Below are 15,538 nucleotides of genomic sequence, written 5' to 3'. Positions count from 1 at the left end.
TCACATACAACCGAGAGATCTAAATCCCCTACTGAGCTGGCTTGGGAAGTAGATTTATCTCTTTCATTTACTATAGATGTCTGGGATAGATTATGGTCCAAGTTATTTAAAGTCTCAGCGGCTGCTCGTATAACTCAATCCTTGTATTTTATTTATAATAGAGCTGTTATTACTCCTGTTTGTATATCCAAGTTCTCCCCGTCCGCGTCTCCACTATGCTGGTCTTGTTCTAAACATACCGGCACTTTGAGACATCTCCTTTATGATTGTTCTAATGTGCTGACTTTTTGGAAATCAGTTTGGTCAAAATGTATGATCATTTTTGATTGTAATCTAAGTTTGTCATTTCATAATGTTTTTTTAGGTTCTTCATCACCTGATTTGGATGATTCCACGTCTGTTTCTTTATTGTTTGATCTTTTTATTGCATTAGCATTTAAAGTCATTTTATCTTCTTGGAAAGACAATTCGAAAATATCTTCATTAACCCCTTCAGTGCCCATGACGAGCTGGACTCGTCATGGGCCGCGGTTGCGCTGTGCCCATGACGAGTCCAGCTCGTCATAGACCCCGCCCGCTAATGCAACGGCCGGCACAGGGCGGGGAAAGGGGCGGGCACTGAAGGGGTTAATGTGGTGGAATTTTATTTGCGATGAACATCGGATTGCCAGTGTCTCTTCTTCTGTCATTTCCCCAAAAATTAAATCTGATCTTCTCTGGCTACCTTTTACATCTTATCTCTCTTCACATGCTCCTCTTCCCTAATTTGGTTCTTTTCTCTGATATCTTATATGGTCTTAGGACATTTGCTATTCTTTGATTCATATTCTATGATTTATGTTCTTTATTGCTTTGATCTTTTCCCTCCTTTTACTTTTCTTCCTTTTCTCTCTTTAGTTCTATTTCTTTTCTTCTTTTCCGCTATTGTTTGATCATTCTATGGGTTTTTGTATATTGCTTCTTATTAACTGGTTTTCTATAATTTGTAAGTACGATTTTGATTTCTTATTTGATTGTATTCTTTTGGTAGTTTTTGTGTTTTACTTCTTCTAAAAACTCAATAAAAATTTCTTAAACAAAAAAAAAGAAAAAAAGGCTAACATTGACTTGCAGCAGCTGTTTGAATGCTTTTTTACAATGTAGTAAATGTTTTCTTTTAAAATCAAGTTAGCTGCTAGTTAAACTCTCTCTTTTATATCCTCATTCAAAGCCAAAGTTACCTGTACTTTTTTCTATGTGATGGTACTTTTTTCTATTTTAAACCTAGCAATCAATGTGCTCATTACTGACAGGGGAACGCCACTTATCAAGCAGTGACACACCCGAATCTTAGAAAAATGTAGTAGAGATGAATCTTTTAGCGTCTTTACACTTGTCTTACATTATTATTAGGGGTGGGCGGAACTATGCAACTGATGAAGTATGCCAACGCTCCTTTCTCTGAATGTAAAGAACTGTCAACGATGTGAGGAACCCCGTGATGCTGAATAGAGTTACACAATGGTGCACACTACCCTAGCAGCGCAAATGATCTTCAATCCTGTTTGTTTCCACAGATGAATATCCAGGTGGAGGACATAAGGATCCGCGCAATCCTCTCTTCATACCGGAAGCGAATCCCTGTCACGGAGGGTTACGTGGAGGTGAAAGACGAAGGCACCTGGAAGCAGATTTGCGATACCAAATGGACACCAAAAAACACTCGAGTTGTCTGCGGCATGTTTGGTTTTCCCGGCGAGAGGAAGTACAACGCTAAAGTATACAAGTAAGTCAATGAATAATGTTGTGTTGGTGAAATTGTGTACGTACACTTCTTTGGCATGCTTGCTTTAGGGACTTAACTGAAATTCATAAAACGGGAAAACTTGAGACATTTGTTATCATATATTAATCTCCCTCCGAAAGTGGAAGGTGTTGCCGGGTGGGGTCCCTTTGACACGTCAGTAGCTCGCACGTCAGAGGAAGGTCAGAGTCTCGAGCACGTGGATGGTCGTTTTAAGGCCTTTGGCGTGAAGGGCTGTGCAGACCCGACACATACATTCCTCGAAGGCTCGAGCATCCGCCCTCTAAACGCAAGCTCTCTCCGGGCTCGTCCCGCATGTTTTGGCTACAGGTGCTCGTCTGCCTGCCCCACCTGGCCTGTTGCTTCCTGTCCTCAAAGAGCTTCGGTATCGAAGTGACGGTCACGCCGCTGGCTGCTGAAATATTAACCTATGTTTAGACTGCAGAAGCTGTATTGTGAATCCCATCCAGGAATGAACACATGAATATAATAGGAAAGGGATGGGGGTGCAGTTAATATTTGTATTTCGATGTTATATTTTGTGCTCTCCGGCCGTGCTCCGGCCGTGCACTGGAATGAGGGCATCCCTGGTTCCTGGTCTTCCACCCTCTAGGAGGGCCTGGTTTGGCCTAGGGGGACTGCGGCTAGATTCCAGATACCCTGGCCTCTCTGTAGGCCTACTGCTCAGCATCCCCAGTATTACCCACCAACCTCCCTGTGATCTCCCTGACAGTGGGACAGGCTCACAGAGGCAGTGGTGCTCAGCACAGCCTTTGACCCTTGCGGGGGTTTCGAAGGGAGGTAGTAGGCATTGTTGGAGGCTCACTACATGTCACCTGGAGCTACCCCTTCTTAAGTCTCTCATCGTGGCTGTGCACGGTGTTTGTGAATCTGAGAGAGAGAGAGACTGTCACACCGTACATACTTTGCAGTGCTGGTTATGTGTTAATTGCAGATGTGGTTGACGATATCTAGTTAAATCTCTCTTTGTGGGATTCATTGTATTTTGTTCTTATACAAATATATGTTTCTACTTTCTTGACCTTTTGCGTTCCTCTTTAAAATCGCAAATGTTGTCTCTAATCTACATAGGGTCCGGTATTCAGTGCACAGTAAATAAGCATACTCATTTTTTTCTTGACTTCTTGAGTTCGTGGCACTGCAAACAATTCAAAAATAATTTCTACTTCCAGCACTGGCCAGGTTGTGCTGTGGCTGTCTTGACCCTGCCACATACTTTAAAAAAAATATACATTTTCGTGAAAGTAAAATGACAAAAAGCAGTTACAGTATCACATAATTTAGCATAAAGTGCAGTCGTACAGAGAAAACACAGCACTTTCGCAGGATATTGTAAGAAGATACATCAGTGCAATCAGAGATATATAGAATGCACAAATATACAGCGCACGTTGGTTGAGCAGCTCTAGCAGATCCGAGTGAGAACAGAATATCAACACATGCAGTAAATAACAGGGTTATCTACAGTATAATCGATGACGTAAGAACTCTAACCCAAGCAGCACAATCCAGCTGGCTCATTCCCTTCAGACACATCCGTCTCTTTTCCAACTAAGTAACGCTGGTACAGACCCCAAAAACTTTTAGGACGATTCTGAGGTGGTAGCAATTCACGGTGTAATTCCGATTGTGTATTACAATAAACCGTATCTTTTGACCAGTCTCCAACAGTAGGTGCTGGCCCACGAGCCAATGGCATTGCCACCCTGCATTTTGCAAGCAATAAACCCATGTCTATTAAGCTGCGTGCATCTTTCCGCAGTCGCTTCATACAACCCAGTAAAGCCTCTAGTGCGTCACACGCTGGCGGCAACACTGTGATATCACTCAGAGTATGAAAAATTAATCTCCACTGGTCACGACCAGGCGATATGTAAGAACTAAGCAGGACTAACTCGACATCGCTCACATTCTGCGGAGTCACGTGGGCCATAACCTTGTAACCTATCAGGCGTATAATAAACTCTACTGAGGAACTCGCCCTGCCACATCCTGATCAAGGAATTCGGTTTTGATTATGGTTGCATGGGACAGATACTTACCATGTTCAGTGGGCAGGGTCCATGGCATTGATACAAGCTAGGCTCGGGGTGACTGTGAGATGGCCGGGCCTGCCTTTGTGCCACACTAGCCTGGTGGATGAGGGGTGATGCCCCAAAAAAGGAAACTGGTCCCAGGATCCTTGTTTCCGGTCCAGGGAGGACTGTTCCCATGAGTCATAGGGTCAAGACTGATTTGCATACGGCTGGGTTTAAACTGGGGTGGCATGGTGGGCAAAAGAACAATGGATTTAACCCAGTTCTCTTGACTGGGGGTGAATGTTTGATTTGCTCTGCATCTCGTCCATCATCTGGGTGTCTTTTGTACACTAAGCAGCTCGAGTATATAGATTCATATATCTTCGATTGGCTGGGAACACACCACTTGGTTGTCTCCCTCCTAACCAAGGTCTTCAGATGATCTGTGCAACTGCAGGATGATGCAGCAATCGGCCAAATAAAAAGAAAAGTACTGTAGGAAGCCTCCTAACCATGGCCAGACTTACCATTCTCCCACTTTGGCTTCTCCCTTGTAGGTTGCAGGCCAGTGCGCTACTTTCAGAGCAGGATGGGCTGCTGTGCTCTATTTAGTTCCCCCTTTGCAGCATCCGTTTAATTGTCTCTTGAATTTTAGGGACGGCTTGAACATTTACGTTGTGGTGGAGTTTTGTTTTAAGTCTGGCACAGCGACTGCCGTGTCACTACCACTAATGATCCCATATTAGTATGAGCCCCCAGCAGCGTCCACATTGCCACACAACCAACAGTGCCATGAGACTGGTGCAGCAGGGCCAGCAGCCAGGTGAAGGACCAGAGACGTCAGCAAGCAGATTCATTCAGTTTGGAGTTTTCGACAAGTTAAAGTACTTTGAGCCAAATTTACTAATTTGTCGTACAGTGCAGTGCAACACTCACACATGCTGCTCTGCGTTGCATTAAAGGAGAGGGCAGAAAAGCACCATATATACTAAAATATTGTGTTTGTTCGCATGAGGTCTTGCTTAGGGTTTGTTCTGGAAAGGTAGCCTTAAGGGAGATGAGCTTTCTTGCTCTGTGTATTTCTGGTAGGGTATTGAAACACTAGTCGCAACTGCCTGAAGCCTGCTTATAAATCTCAGCAGCAGGTAAATTAACCCTTTAAATTATTTTAGGATGGTTTAAAATTGCGTTATTGTAAGTGTCGAAACGTGTTGGCCCTTGGAAATTTCAGCCTGTGAAAATACTGACCACTGTGCTTACCATGTCTCCATGAGTGAAATTCCTAGCTACTTTTACTTGAAGACTTATAATGCTTTGTTAGGGGCACGTGTTGAGCTATGTTCTCAGAGCCTATGGGGCACCTGTATGAAGGAGTTAATTCTCATAAATTGTCAAGGTTATTTTCATGTTTATCTGATGTGGTTTGACCTGTGGGGAATGCTTGCCTTGATTGTCGACATAGAGGTATGTTGGTGGACAGTCATCTTTTTGGTCTTGCCTGAGACAGCGCATGCGCTCTCGCTTGTGAGACATATTGTATACACCAAAGGGATCGTAGCACACTCATTGCTTAACATTGCTGTTTTTTTTGTCACCCGTATTTGCTGCCTTCTAATTAGCAAGCACATGCTGGATTCACTTCCTCTCCTTCTGGCTGGAGCATGGACCAAGTACTGATTGCTTCAGCTTCATGACTCTCCTTCCACTGATCGCTCTACTTTAATTTTTTATTCTTCATTGTCATCCTTGTTGAACCGTTTGCCATTTGTAACTGTGTTACTATGCCACACACACTTCAAATAAGCCCTTTTCTCTCTTGAAATGGATGTTTATTGTTATAACAGATAGTATCTGCCTTTATTGAGACAACAGATCCATTTTTATTTTCTTTAAGACATAGAAATGGACACCATTGATTTCTTTATGTGATAGCTTTTTTGCCAAATGTCGTATATATATATATATTATTTTTTTTTACACCTGGGGAGATTAACAGATTTGCTTAGAATCACAGGGGTTTGGTGTTACATGCTCACTCCCTACCTCACAGACATAAACTCTGAGATTTGATCCTTCTACTCAGCAGACTGATATTGTGCAATACCTTCCACATACACCAAAGTCGTATATGTCAGGCAAATGTATCTTTACTACAAAAAGTAATACTTTTGGTACTAGCATATGGGGGTTGCACTGACAATGTGGTAGGCAAGATAACGCTTGATAGGGCGGAGGACAGTGCGTTGTTTACAAGGTAGCCATGGGTAAGCAGAATTCTGTTATTTATAGAAAAAATTATCTGCTCATGCATAAAAAAAAAAATAATACTGTGTACCTTACAAGTACGAGAAGTGCTGGTCACCAAATGTGGCTTTCTATCTTTTAACCAATGTATTAGGAGCATTTTTTGGGGTTCCAGTCACACCAGCTACTGCTACTAGTATAACTTCCGTATTTACCCATTACACAATGTTTCTTGGGGACACGAACCAACACTGTACAGAATACAAACTATTGACCTACTGACTACATCTTTGTGTCTTTGTCTATTATATGGCACAAGCGCAGAAACAAAATAATTCCTCATTTACACTGGGCTAAGCTCCCATTCAAATCAGGGAATGCCCTTCTGCATGTGTGTTGGTGAGACCTGTATTACAGAAGGGGCAGCACAAGCATCTATGGCCCCTTCTAAAATTCAAAAGTGCCTCTGGGATGCAAAAAGTGGGCACACACTCCTGTAGCTCCCCCAGAGAACATTTGATTATAAGGACCAGAGTGCACAACTACCAGTGCTTAATTTGAGCTGGTGGTTTCTGGTGTTCGACACTGACACTTAATTGTTAGCACCAGCACTTATAACAGTCTGCCACATGGTGGCACCGTCTGTTTAATTAAGAGATGAGCATAACAACAATTGTTTATTAATTGAGTGTGATGGTTAGTAGTTGTGTTGGTACTGTCATTGGCAGTGACAGTGGGTGGTGCCATCTGCAGTGGCTTCCTGGCGAGGGCCCTGTCACTTACTCTTTTTTCTCCAAATTAAACACTGACTACTACTGCTTAGAGTACTAATCTTAAACCACAACTGCTGGTGAAATGAGGTAATTTTTATTGGCCAGGACCTCCACAAAGCTAGAACCAATGTTATGAAAACAATGAGAGAAAAGGAGGAAAATATAAGTATCAAACGAATAAGAAGAAAAATAAATTGTTCCGACCTCAGCATAGCTAAGATGTTCACAGTGAGATAATAGGTGCACAAGGAGGAACTAAGGCGGCTTAAAATGCGGTCCCTGGCCATCATGTTAAACATGCTGCGAAAAATCTAGAGAGGAAACATGTCTGCTATCAGGTTACCAGACGGTTTCTCACTCAAGGGCAATATAAACATTTCTGGCAATTACCAGGAGTGTGCATGCAACACCTCCCGTTGATGCACGGAAATGTCTCCACTCATCCCAGCCACGTTTTCTTCTAAAGGTGATTTACAGTACTGGGCAACAAAACCAACTTTCCATCAGTTTTTTGCCGAAATCTGCTGACGTCTTCAAAATATGACATAAATGGCATCCGGTGATATTAATTACATACCTGCTATGCCCCCCACTCTGTAGCATGTTCAACATTGGGGCACAAGTAGGGGCACATAGATTGGAGATAATTCCCATTCACTGTGAAAATATTTTAACAAGGGTGTGTGTGTGGGGGGGGGGGTTCACTGACTGGCAAGTCTGCCCCAGTCTCAATGTATTCTGATGAATGTAGTAAAAAGCAGCCCTATTACTCACAGTATTCATATTGTTGGCTTGAAAGTACAAACACAACCTATGCTGTGTACCCCATGCCACCCTCTGTGAAAATTCTATTCTCTCACACAAGATCTGCCACATCTCAGTGTTTATTCCTGAAAATTACATAAGTAGGCTACTTGGGTGATGTACGCTTTTAAATTATTTGTCAAACTTGCAACATGCACCACCACTGACAAATTACTGAAAATGTGGCTACTTCATGTACCACATTCCTCTTGGGGAGAATGTTCACTGGCTACCAGCAGATGTGGGAAGTTTCTGGAACCTGTGGCCATGATGCATTCCAAGTTGGGCACACAGTCAGCAAGTGCTGCCAACAACTGTTGATGCATCACCATGGAATGTGGAAATTTATTTTAAAAAGGTCTATTTCAAATCCAGCTCTGAAGAGGCTGTCATGCCATTAATTAGGAAAGTTTAGCTATGATGTAATTATATTGCATAGTCTATGTTTTAGGACTCACACAGATGTATTTAGCCAATGCGACTGCCACATGTCCCGGTTATTTGAGATTCACGTGGGATAGATGGATGGAGTGGACAGGAAGAGACGGGGTTGTAGAAAATGAAAACTGTCAGTGGACAAGAAACGTGTAAGTGGAGTAAAAACATTGTGCAGAAATGATCTTCGATTTTTTTCATGAAAAATCCAATCCTCTCCTAGCAAGAAAACGGCTCTGGGCTCTCTAGAATAATATTTTGCTCACATTAGTTCTGGAAAATGTTAAATAAGATGTGTGGTGAGCTAACTAGGACGTTGTAGTGGGCCTGGAGTGCATTTCCTCTGAGTAATCTAGACAAAGACTGATATTGGGTAGTGCTTTTCAATTTTTTGCAATATATTCTTGCAAAATACTGTAAGTAAGACACTTTTCCAAGAGAGAGAAGTGCGGGCATGTTAAAAGAAAAGCCTAAAAATTGTTTTTTTTACTTTATCCTTAAAATAACGGGGGAGAGGGAGCAGTGTTTATATATAAACGGGATTTTTTATTTCAGAAAATGTTCAAAGCCTTACGCGTTAGCAGCCCCTTGATCACAGGCATTTAATGAGGCAGCGCAGTGTTGCTTGAAAGGCTTGCTCCCAGCATGTGATTTATTCCAATTAGTGGCCTTCACAGGTGAGTGCAATATGTGTTGCATTCTGGGACATGTAGTCTAAGTTTGTTTCCCTTCAGTGGGTTTTGTCGTGTCTCTCAATAAAATTATTCCCTTTAGTAGTTTCTGCGCTTTCCCAAGCTGTTCCCTTCATTTTTCTAGCCCTCCAGTGAGCCTCTGAAGAAACGTTCGGTGATTATGCATGTCTGTTTCTCCACCAAAATACTCTGATTAGTTCTGTGTCCTTGTGGCCTTCAAGTAACACTGGGCAGCCGCATGAAATGCCTGTGACCAAGTGGCTGTTGCCCCGAAACGCGTAAGGCTTTGAACATTTTCTGAAATAAAGAATGCTGGTTTGCCTCAATTAATCTTTTTCAGAGTGCATCTTCAAAAAGAGGATAAATAACAAATATATATATATATGTATACATATATGGATGCATTCAGCTGTGGAACATCGGTTTGTATTAGTGATGTGTATTGTTATGTTTTGGATATATTGTTAAAATATCAGCGTTGACAGAGCAGAGCAGAGAATTACAGGTTTATGTTCCAAAAGAGGCTAACGCCTTTAAGAAAAGCTAGGTCATCCGAAACCTACGAAATGAGAGACTTTCACAAAGGTATCTAATGCTTCACACACTCTGCTATATGCCTTTGAAAGCTCCAGGAAGGGTGAGGACTGCAGAAAACTTTGTGCACAACACAATATTACTGATGAGATTTCCACAATACACACTGATATGTCTAGAAACGGCGTGGGTGTATGAAATATATGTGTCTGTTAATGGTATGGATGCATTCAATATGTGTCTGTTAATGGTGCAGAGCCATAGAACATAGGTTTGTATTAGTAATGCTTATATACGTTATGTCATGCGATTTTATGATTTTATGTTGTGCGATATGAAATGTACATGTCCATCAAACATGTAGACATATGTAATATATATGTCCGTTAATGGCACTGATGTATGGAATAAATGTCTGCCAATGGTACAAGTGTATGGACTATATTTAACTTCAATGATAAAGATTATGAGATGTATAGGTCTATCAGAGGAGTTCATGTCTGCAATATATATTGTTATGAATGGTGCGATTTATGGAAAATGTTATGTAATTTGAAATGTACCTGCCCATCAATGGTCTTGCTGTATGAAATACATGCCTGTCAGTTATACTAATTGATGACATACACGTCACCCAGTGGGGCAAAGGTATGGAACATAGACGAGTCAACGGTGCAGATAGATGCAGCTTATGTGTCTATCTGTATGTTTTGAAATACAGCGATTAGAATGAATGTTCCGAAAACATAAGACCTTCCGTGCTGTTCTGCATGAAATATGTATTCTGTAGTGTACATTAGGGCTGCCTTGGTGCAAATGCGCCCGGTGTACAGAGAGAGGATTGTATAGGCCTTATGCAGTGGAAAGTGCAATAAATGACTAAGCCTCTTACATTCTTCGCCGTACATTCGGATCTTTTTCTGTCTTCACACCTGCGCACGGTCTCTGTGGCCGCTTTTATGTGGTTTTTGCTGCAGACTCTGAACTAACATTGGGCGTGGAGCCTGGACTAACGGCTGCCCTCTCTCCTGTATGTTTGCCCTAGGATATTTGCTGGCCGGCGGAAGCACAAGTACTGGCCCTTCTCTGTGAACTGCACCGGCAACGAGGCCCATCTCTCGGGCTGCACCCTGGGGTCCTTCATCCACGTGGACGTCGCGAATAACCAGAGCTGTGAAAACGGGACGCCCGTGGTGGTGAGCTGCACGCCGGGCCGCGCCTTCGCCCCGACCAGTAACAACGGCTTCCGGAAGGCCTTCAGGCAGGAGGTGAGGCTCGCGCCACAGCAGCATGCTGGGGCTGTGCACGTGCGTGACGTGTGTAGAATGGCAGCCATCGTTACGTCAGTCAGCTCAATACACCTCATTCACACGTCACAGATTTTAGGTTCTAAAAACAGTCCAACTCAAGTAACACTTTCACAGACCCATCTCAACAATGGCCCCGGTAATCTGTTCTAATCCCAAAATCAAAGTGTAACAATGAGCCTGGCAAGAGATTTAGGCCCTTGTTTAGAGTAGCCTGGCACCTTATCCAGTAACCCCGACTCATAGAGTTAATGGTGCCCGTGGTAAGGGACACTCCAGGGAGCATAGTTACCAGGGAGTAGGATGAGGGTCCTCTGATATGCGTAAAATAATGGTGAAACCAGTCATTCCTGGTCCGATCCCCCAGAAATTCTTTATTTTGGCCCAGAGTTACACCCGGAGATTTCAGCTGAGGGAGAGAATATGTGTATGTGTGTGTCTGTGTGTGGTCGTGCATGTAGTAAAGTAATGAGGGTCCTGTTTGTATTACAATCTTTTTAATGTAAAAAGATACTTTGTTAAACGACATGGAGCTACTTCAACCCACTTAAGAGGGACAGAGCCAAGAAAGCATTTTCAAGATGCACTATTCATCAATGTGCCTTTGATTGTTGTCATGGTGCATCAGAAGGAATTACAAACATACTAACAACAGAAACAGCTGCAACATACAATTCTTAAAAATATTTTGACCAAGAGTGTTTAAGCTAACATGTCTTTCTGCTCTATTTTACTGATGGTAAACTTTAGTGCTCGGGTATGTACACAATATGTCCATCAAGACAAGACGCAACTCTATGGGAACAAGTAAACAGCGCAAGTAATTCTATGCAGCGTATTCGAGAAGTATGCTTTTACCAGGCCAGCGTCATAAAGAAAAACAAAACTCACCAGCATCTGTTCAGGGCTTATTTTACCTGGTTAACAACATCGCTACTATTGGTGCAGCTGATGCAGTGGCACCGGGGCACAAAGCTCTGAGTGGCTCATTGAATCTTTATAAAAAAAAATTCCTACCCCAACAGTGGTTAAAGGGGCCGTTTTCCTTGCTTACACCAGGGCCCATTGCATCTTTTATATGCTACTTAGTGTGCAACACTCTTTTATGGCCAATATTGTAACCCAACAACGTGAAAAGCTTTCCACTACCAGCCATTAATTTCAAACACTCCCCACACACCTCCGGACCATCATCTCGCGTCTGGATTTCCAAATGGCTCTCAAGACCAGGCTGTTCAAATAAGCCTCCGGGACCTGCAGGCACCTGGATACCCTATTGGGTGTTTTGGCGCGCATTATATTCCTAATTGATTGGAACTTATTCAACTGGAGTGAAAAGTCTTAATCAGCTACCCCAATTCTTAATTAAATTCTTGAAAAATGCTTCTCAAATCGGTCACGTTGAGCTTCTTAGCTTAGCCTTATCAGTGGAAAAGATGGTGTTTCACATTAAGGCACTCACTTCACCAAAACCAGTTGGCATACCTATCTCCATGAATAGTGGGCATCCAAATTTCTTAAGGATGTTACAATAAAGACATTTTTCCTTACAAATACGACACATCTGTGAGGAACGAGGAGGTGTTCAGCCTTTGTATGCTAGTTAAACAGTCATTTGGGTGTCTTCCATCCTTGGTCCTTCTTTTCCTTCTTCACGCTCCTAAATGGAAAATATTTCCAAAGTCTTTCACACAAATATATAGCTCCTTCAATCTCTTAAGTCTTTTAAGTATTTGAGATTCATTCTTGGGTTGGTCTTGACAGTTCGAAACCAGTAGGACAGAAAAAGGTTGTTGGGGTCTTCCTCAGGACAGTAAGTTACATGTTTCCCCTAATATTGCATCTGCGGGTGGGTTATAAGCATTTTTTTTTAACAGATATTGATTTTTAGGCATACCCCATGATGGAAGCTCATAGTATATGTCCAGTATCATCTTAGCGCGATCCTCATGTCTTCTTTTTATTTATGAAATGAAGGCAGGCTCCATCAATAAATGCCTGCATTTTCTTACCAGGACTATGATTCCTGTGTTGAAGAATACTTCATTGTTTGAGTTCGTAGGAGCAGCTCCTAGACCAGTGCATGGCTGAGCCACCTCAGATCTGTTGCTCGGGGTCCCTACGTGTATGGAAAATTATATGGTGCACCAGGTTTGTACCAGTCAAACCCTCCCAAATCCAAACCATAATGGATCCTTCAAGTGCATTGAATTTTCATCTTGATTGGAAGCTATTTCATTAGTTTTCTGTTCTCAAACCGTCTCAGCCTTGATCTGCAGTGCTCGATCTCAGAAGGCAATCCCAGAGACTGCACAGTGCAGCATCTCATCTACTCTTAAATGTGAAGGAGAAAGAGTATCACATGGCAGATCTTAGAACATTGCCTCACCCTTTCCAAATAGATCTAATTCAAAGAAGAGAGGCTGGTACATCAGGCTTTTATAATAGAAGCCTGAAATTTCTCATAGACAACTTCACTTAGTTCAGCTTGCTCGCATTGTACCTAGTAATGTACCAACCATTCTTTTTGCAAGAACCTCGTGAGCAGCGGAGCCTAAACTGTTTGGTGTCTTCTCTGTGGATGAAACCAATCTACACTTGGTCCATTTTGAACCCCCTCTAATTCGAACAAATTCTTTAAAAATCATACCTCGCAATAACATTTTTTAGAAGGTCTGAGTAATTTTAAGCTAACATATGTTTATTAAGGCCTGCAATAAAAACATTGTTAGCTTTTGTCAACTTATTCTGGATATCCTCTTTGAAAACCAAAAATGTTAGGAAATTTGCTCTAGATTGCTGGGTGCTTCTAGCATTATTGTTACAGCACTATTGTTTGTTGTTATAAGTTTTTTGCTTCAACACAGCCCTTTTTGTATTGAAAATGTCGAAATCAATGCTGTTTGTCATTAGGAAATTAAGGTTCCGGCACAAACTTGTTTCAAACTATTACATTATTTGCCAGAATTTGTTCTGTCTACCTGCACACCTCATGGTGGAATTATTTATCCTTGTTATTTCTTTTCTACATAAACTAGTGAACTCCATGGCTTGTTCCATGTAGTTTATTATCCTTTTTATGGCTAGAAAGTTCTCAAAGACCCTGATTCTGAGTTTGGGTATAACATTTGTTTCACGCACTAACCCCTATTTGTAAAGTATGTGGAATTCTAAGTTGCACGATTTACAGTGCACCTCCTGCAATTTGTCCCAAGCAAATTTCAGAAGGTTAAACTTACTGTTATTGCCAGCAAAAATATGCATGGTATATTCTGATATATCCCACAGTACATATGCAAATCCCCATTTTTCTTTGGAATATAATGCAAGAAATGTACCACACTCTGTAAATACCTCACTCTAGGGTAATTTCATGTTCTTGGTGCATGACTTTACAATTATCTGAGTTTAATCTCATGCTGGTCATTTACGGTCTATATACATTTACAGTTTATATCGCTCTTCTGAGGAGTTCTCAGACTATCCAATTGTTTATCAATGTTAGGCTTTTTCCGAGGCTACTAACATGGCTGCCACCAGACACATTAAGTTTAGTGGAATGATGATGAGGTTTCTCAAGTATAGGTCCTTGTTCTATATCACACAGCAGACTTTGATGTGGATTCTTCAGTCGAGGTAGTGAGATGTGTTTGAACTTACCTTGGTTGGTGATTAATCGAGCCACAGTGTGAAGACCGGCTTTGACGTCTGGTTTATGGAGATTAATAAATAGAATGTTGCCTTTGTCTAATATCAGCACCATGCTACCCAGATCCAGGCCAGTTCTACCAGTTTACCAAGCATAGATACAGTTTCCCTAAGGATATCTGCTTGATTTGTTGTGATAAAGTGCTCTCACGTTCGGGGCCGCTTCTGTTTACCAGGTTACCTTCTTCCTGTATTCTTCTGCAACGCCCATTGTTGTTCTTGTCATTCAGCTAGCCATCTCCCACATTCTTCTCCCTGGTAGATGAATTCCAGGGTCACTTCCTTTACGCTTTGGGAATATAGGTGCTGCATCTGCCCTTCTTTACTCTCCCACCTTCCTTATACACATTCAGTGATTTCTCACAGTGCCTTTGCTCATCCAATTTAGTTGTTATAGACAAACGTACTACACTTTCCCATACTCCCCATGTTCTCATCCAATATTGAGATTCTGTTTTTCACATCCATTTGTAGGAGCTCAGTATGGGTTATTTGGCATCTTCTAAAGAGTTTAACAGTGAAGAAAAATATGTCAAGAGCAAATTTGCTTTCCTTTAATCAATTTTACATGACTATCATAGGTTTTATTAATAAGAGCCCCCAAAACTTTTTTTGTTTCCATTTCGTACATGAATTTTAGAAACTGTTGCTCCCTTTGTTTGTGAAAGGTGTTCTTTTCCCTTTAATTCACTCACCAGAACTAATTAATTGTCAGTTATTGTGTCATAAATTAGGGCAATACACTTTCAGACCACTTCAGTCATTCATCTGTCAGAGGTAGATACATTGATCTCTGTTGAGATGGGTAACAACACAATCTGTAATTACAGTCATGTTAAAACACAAAATTCTGGTAACACACATTACTTAGAAAAGAAAAGTTGTATCTATCGTGTTTCTTTAAAACTCCCCCACCCCACCCTGTTTTACTTAGTTGTAAAAGTCGTACTCTTGGGGCGTTTCAAACAGCTAATGTTGTCAAGGCCTTCTCTGTTGACATTTCATAGATTCATTATGCTTAACATTAACTGCTGTTAAATTTCATAGTTATTATTGTGTTTCTCTAGGTTTCTGATCAGTGTTACACATGTTATAGCCTTAGAGCCCAACCTAGCGGGATCTACAGCCATTAAAGCCCGCTCCAGAGTTAAAAGCCCGATCCAAAGTCAGTAGAGCCCGCTAGGAGGGCTCTAAGGCTATTAGAACATTCCGCCCCAGA

The 15,538-nt window shown here is 41.7% G+C and overlaps 1 protein-coding gene across 1 annotated transcript in view; it reads left to right on the top strand.

Moving 5' to 3' along the window:
* The window catches only part of LOXL2 (lysyl oxidase like 2), a 377,239-nt gene that overhangs the window by 200,283 nt on the left and 161,418 nt on the right, over positions 1–15,538 (top strand). The window contains exons 4-5 of the mRNA XM_085633231.1: positions 1,557–1,765; positions 10,350–10,572. Coding sequence (XP_085489357.1) covers positions 1,557–1,765; positions 10,350–10,572 — 432 coding nt within the window. The remainder of the gene's footprint in view (positions 1–1,556; positions 1,766–10,349; positions 10,573–15,538) is intronic.

Source organism: Triturus cristatus, chromosome 11 (genome assembly GCF_964204655.1).
Source record: "Triturus cristatus chromosome 11, aTriCri1.1, whole genome shotgun sequence".
Lineage (NCBI taxonomy): Eukaryota > Metazoa > Chordata > Amphibia > Caudata > Salamandridae > Triturus > Triturus cristatus.
The sequence above is the reverse complement of the archived record's forward strand: the minus strand, read 5'-3'. Positions and strand labels throughout refer to the sequence as shown.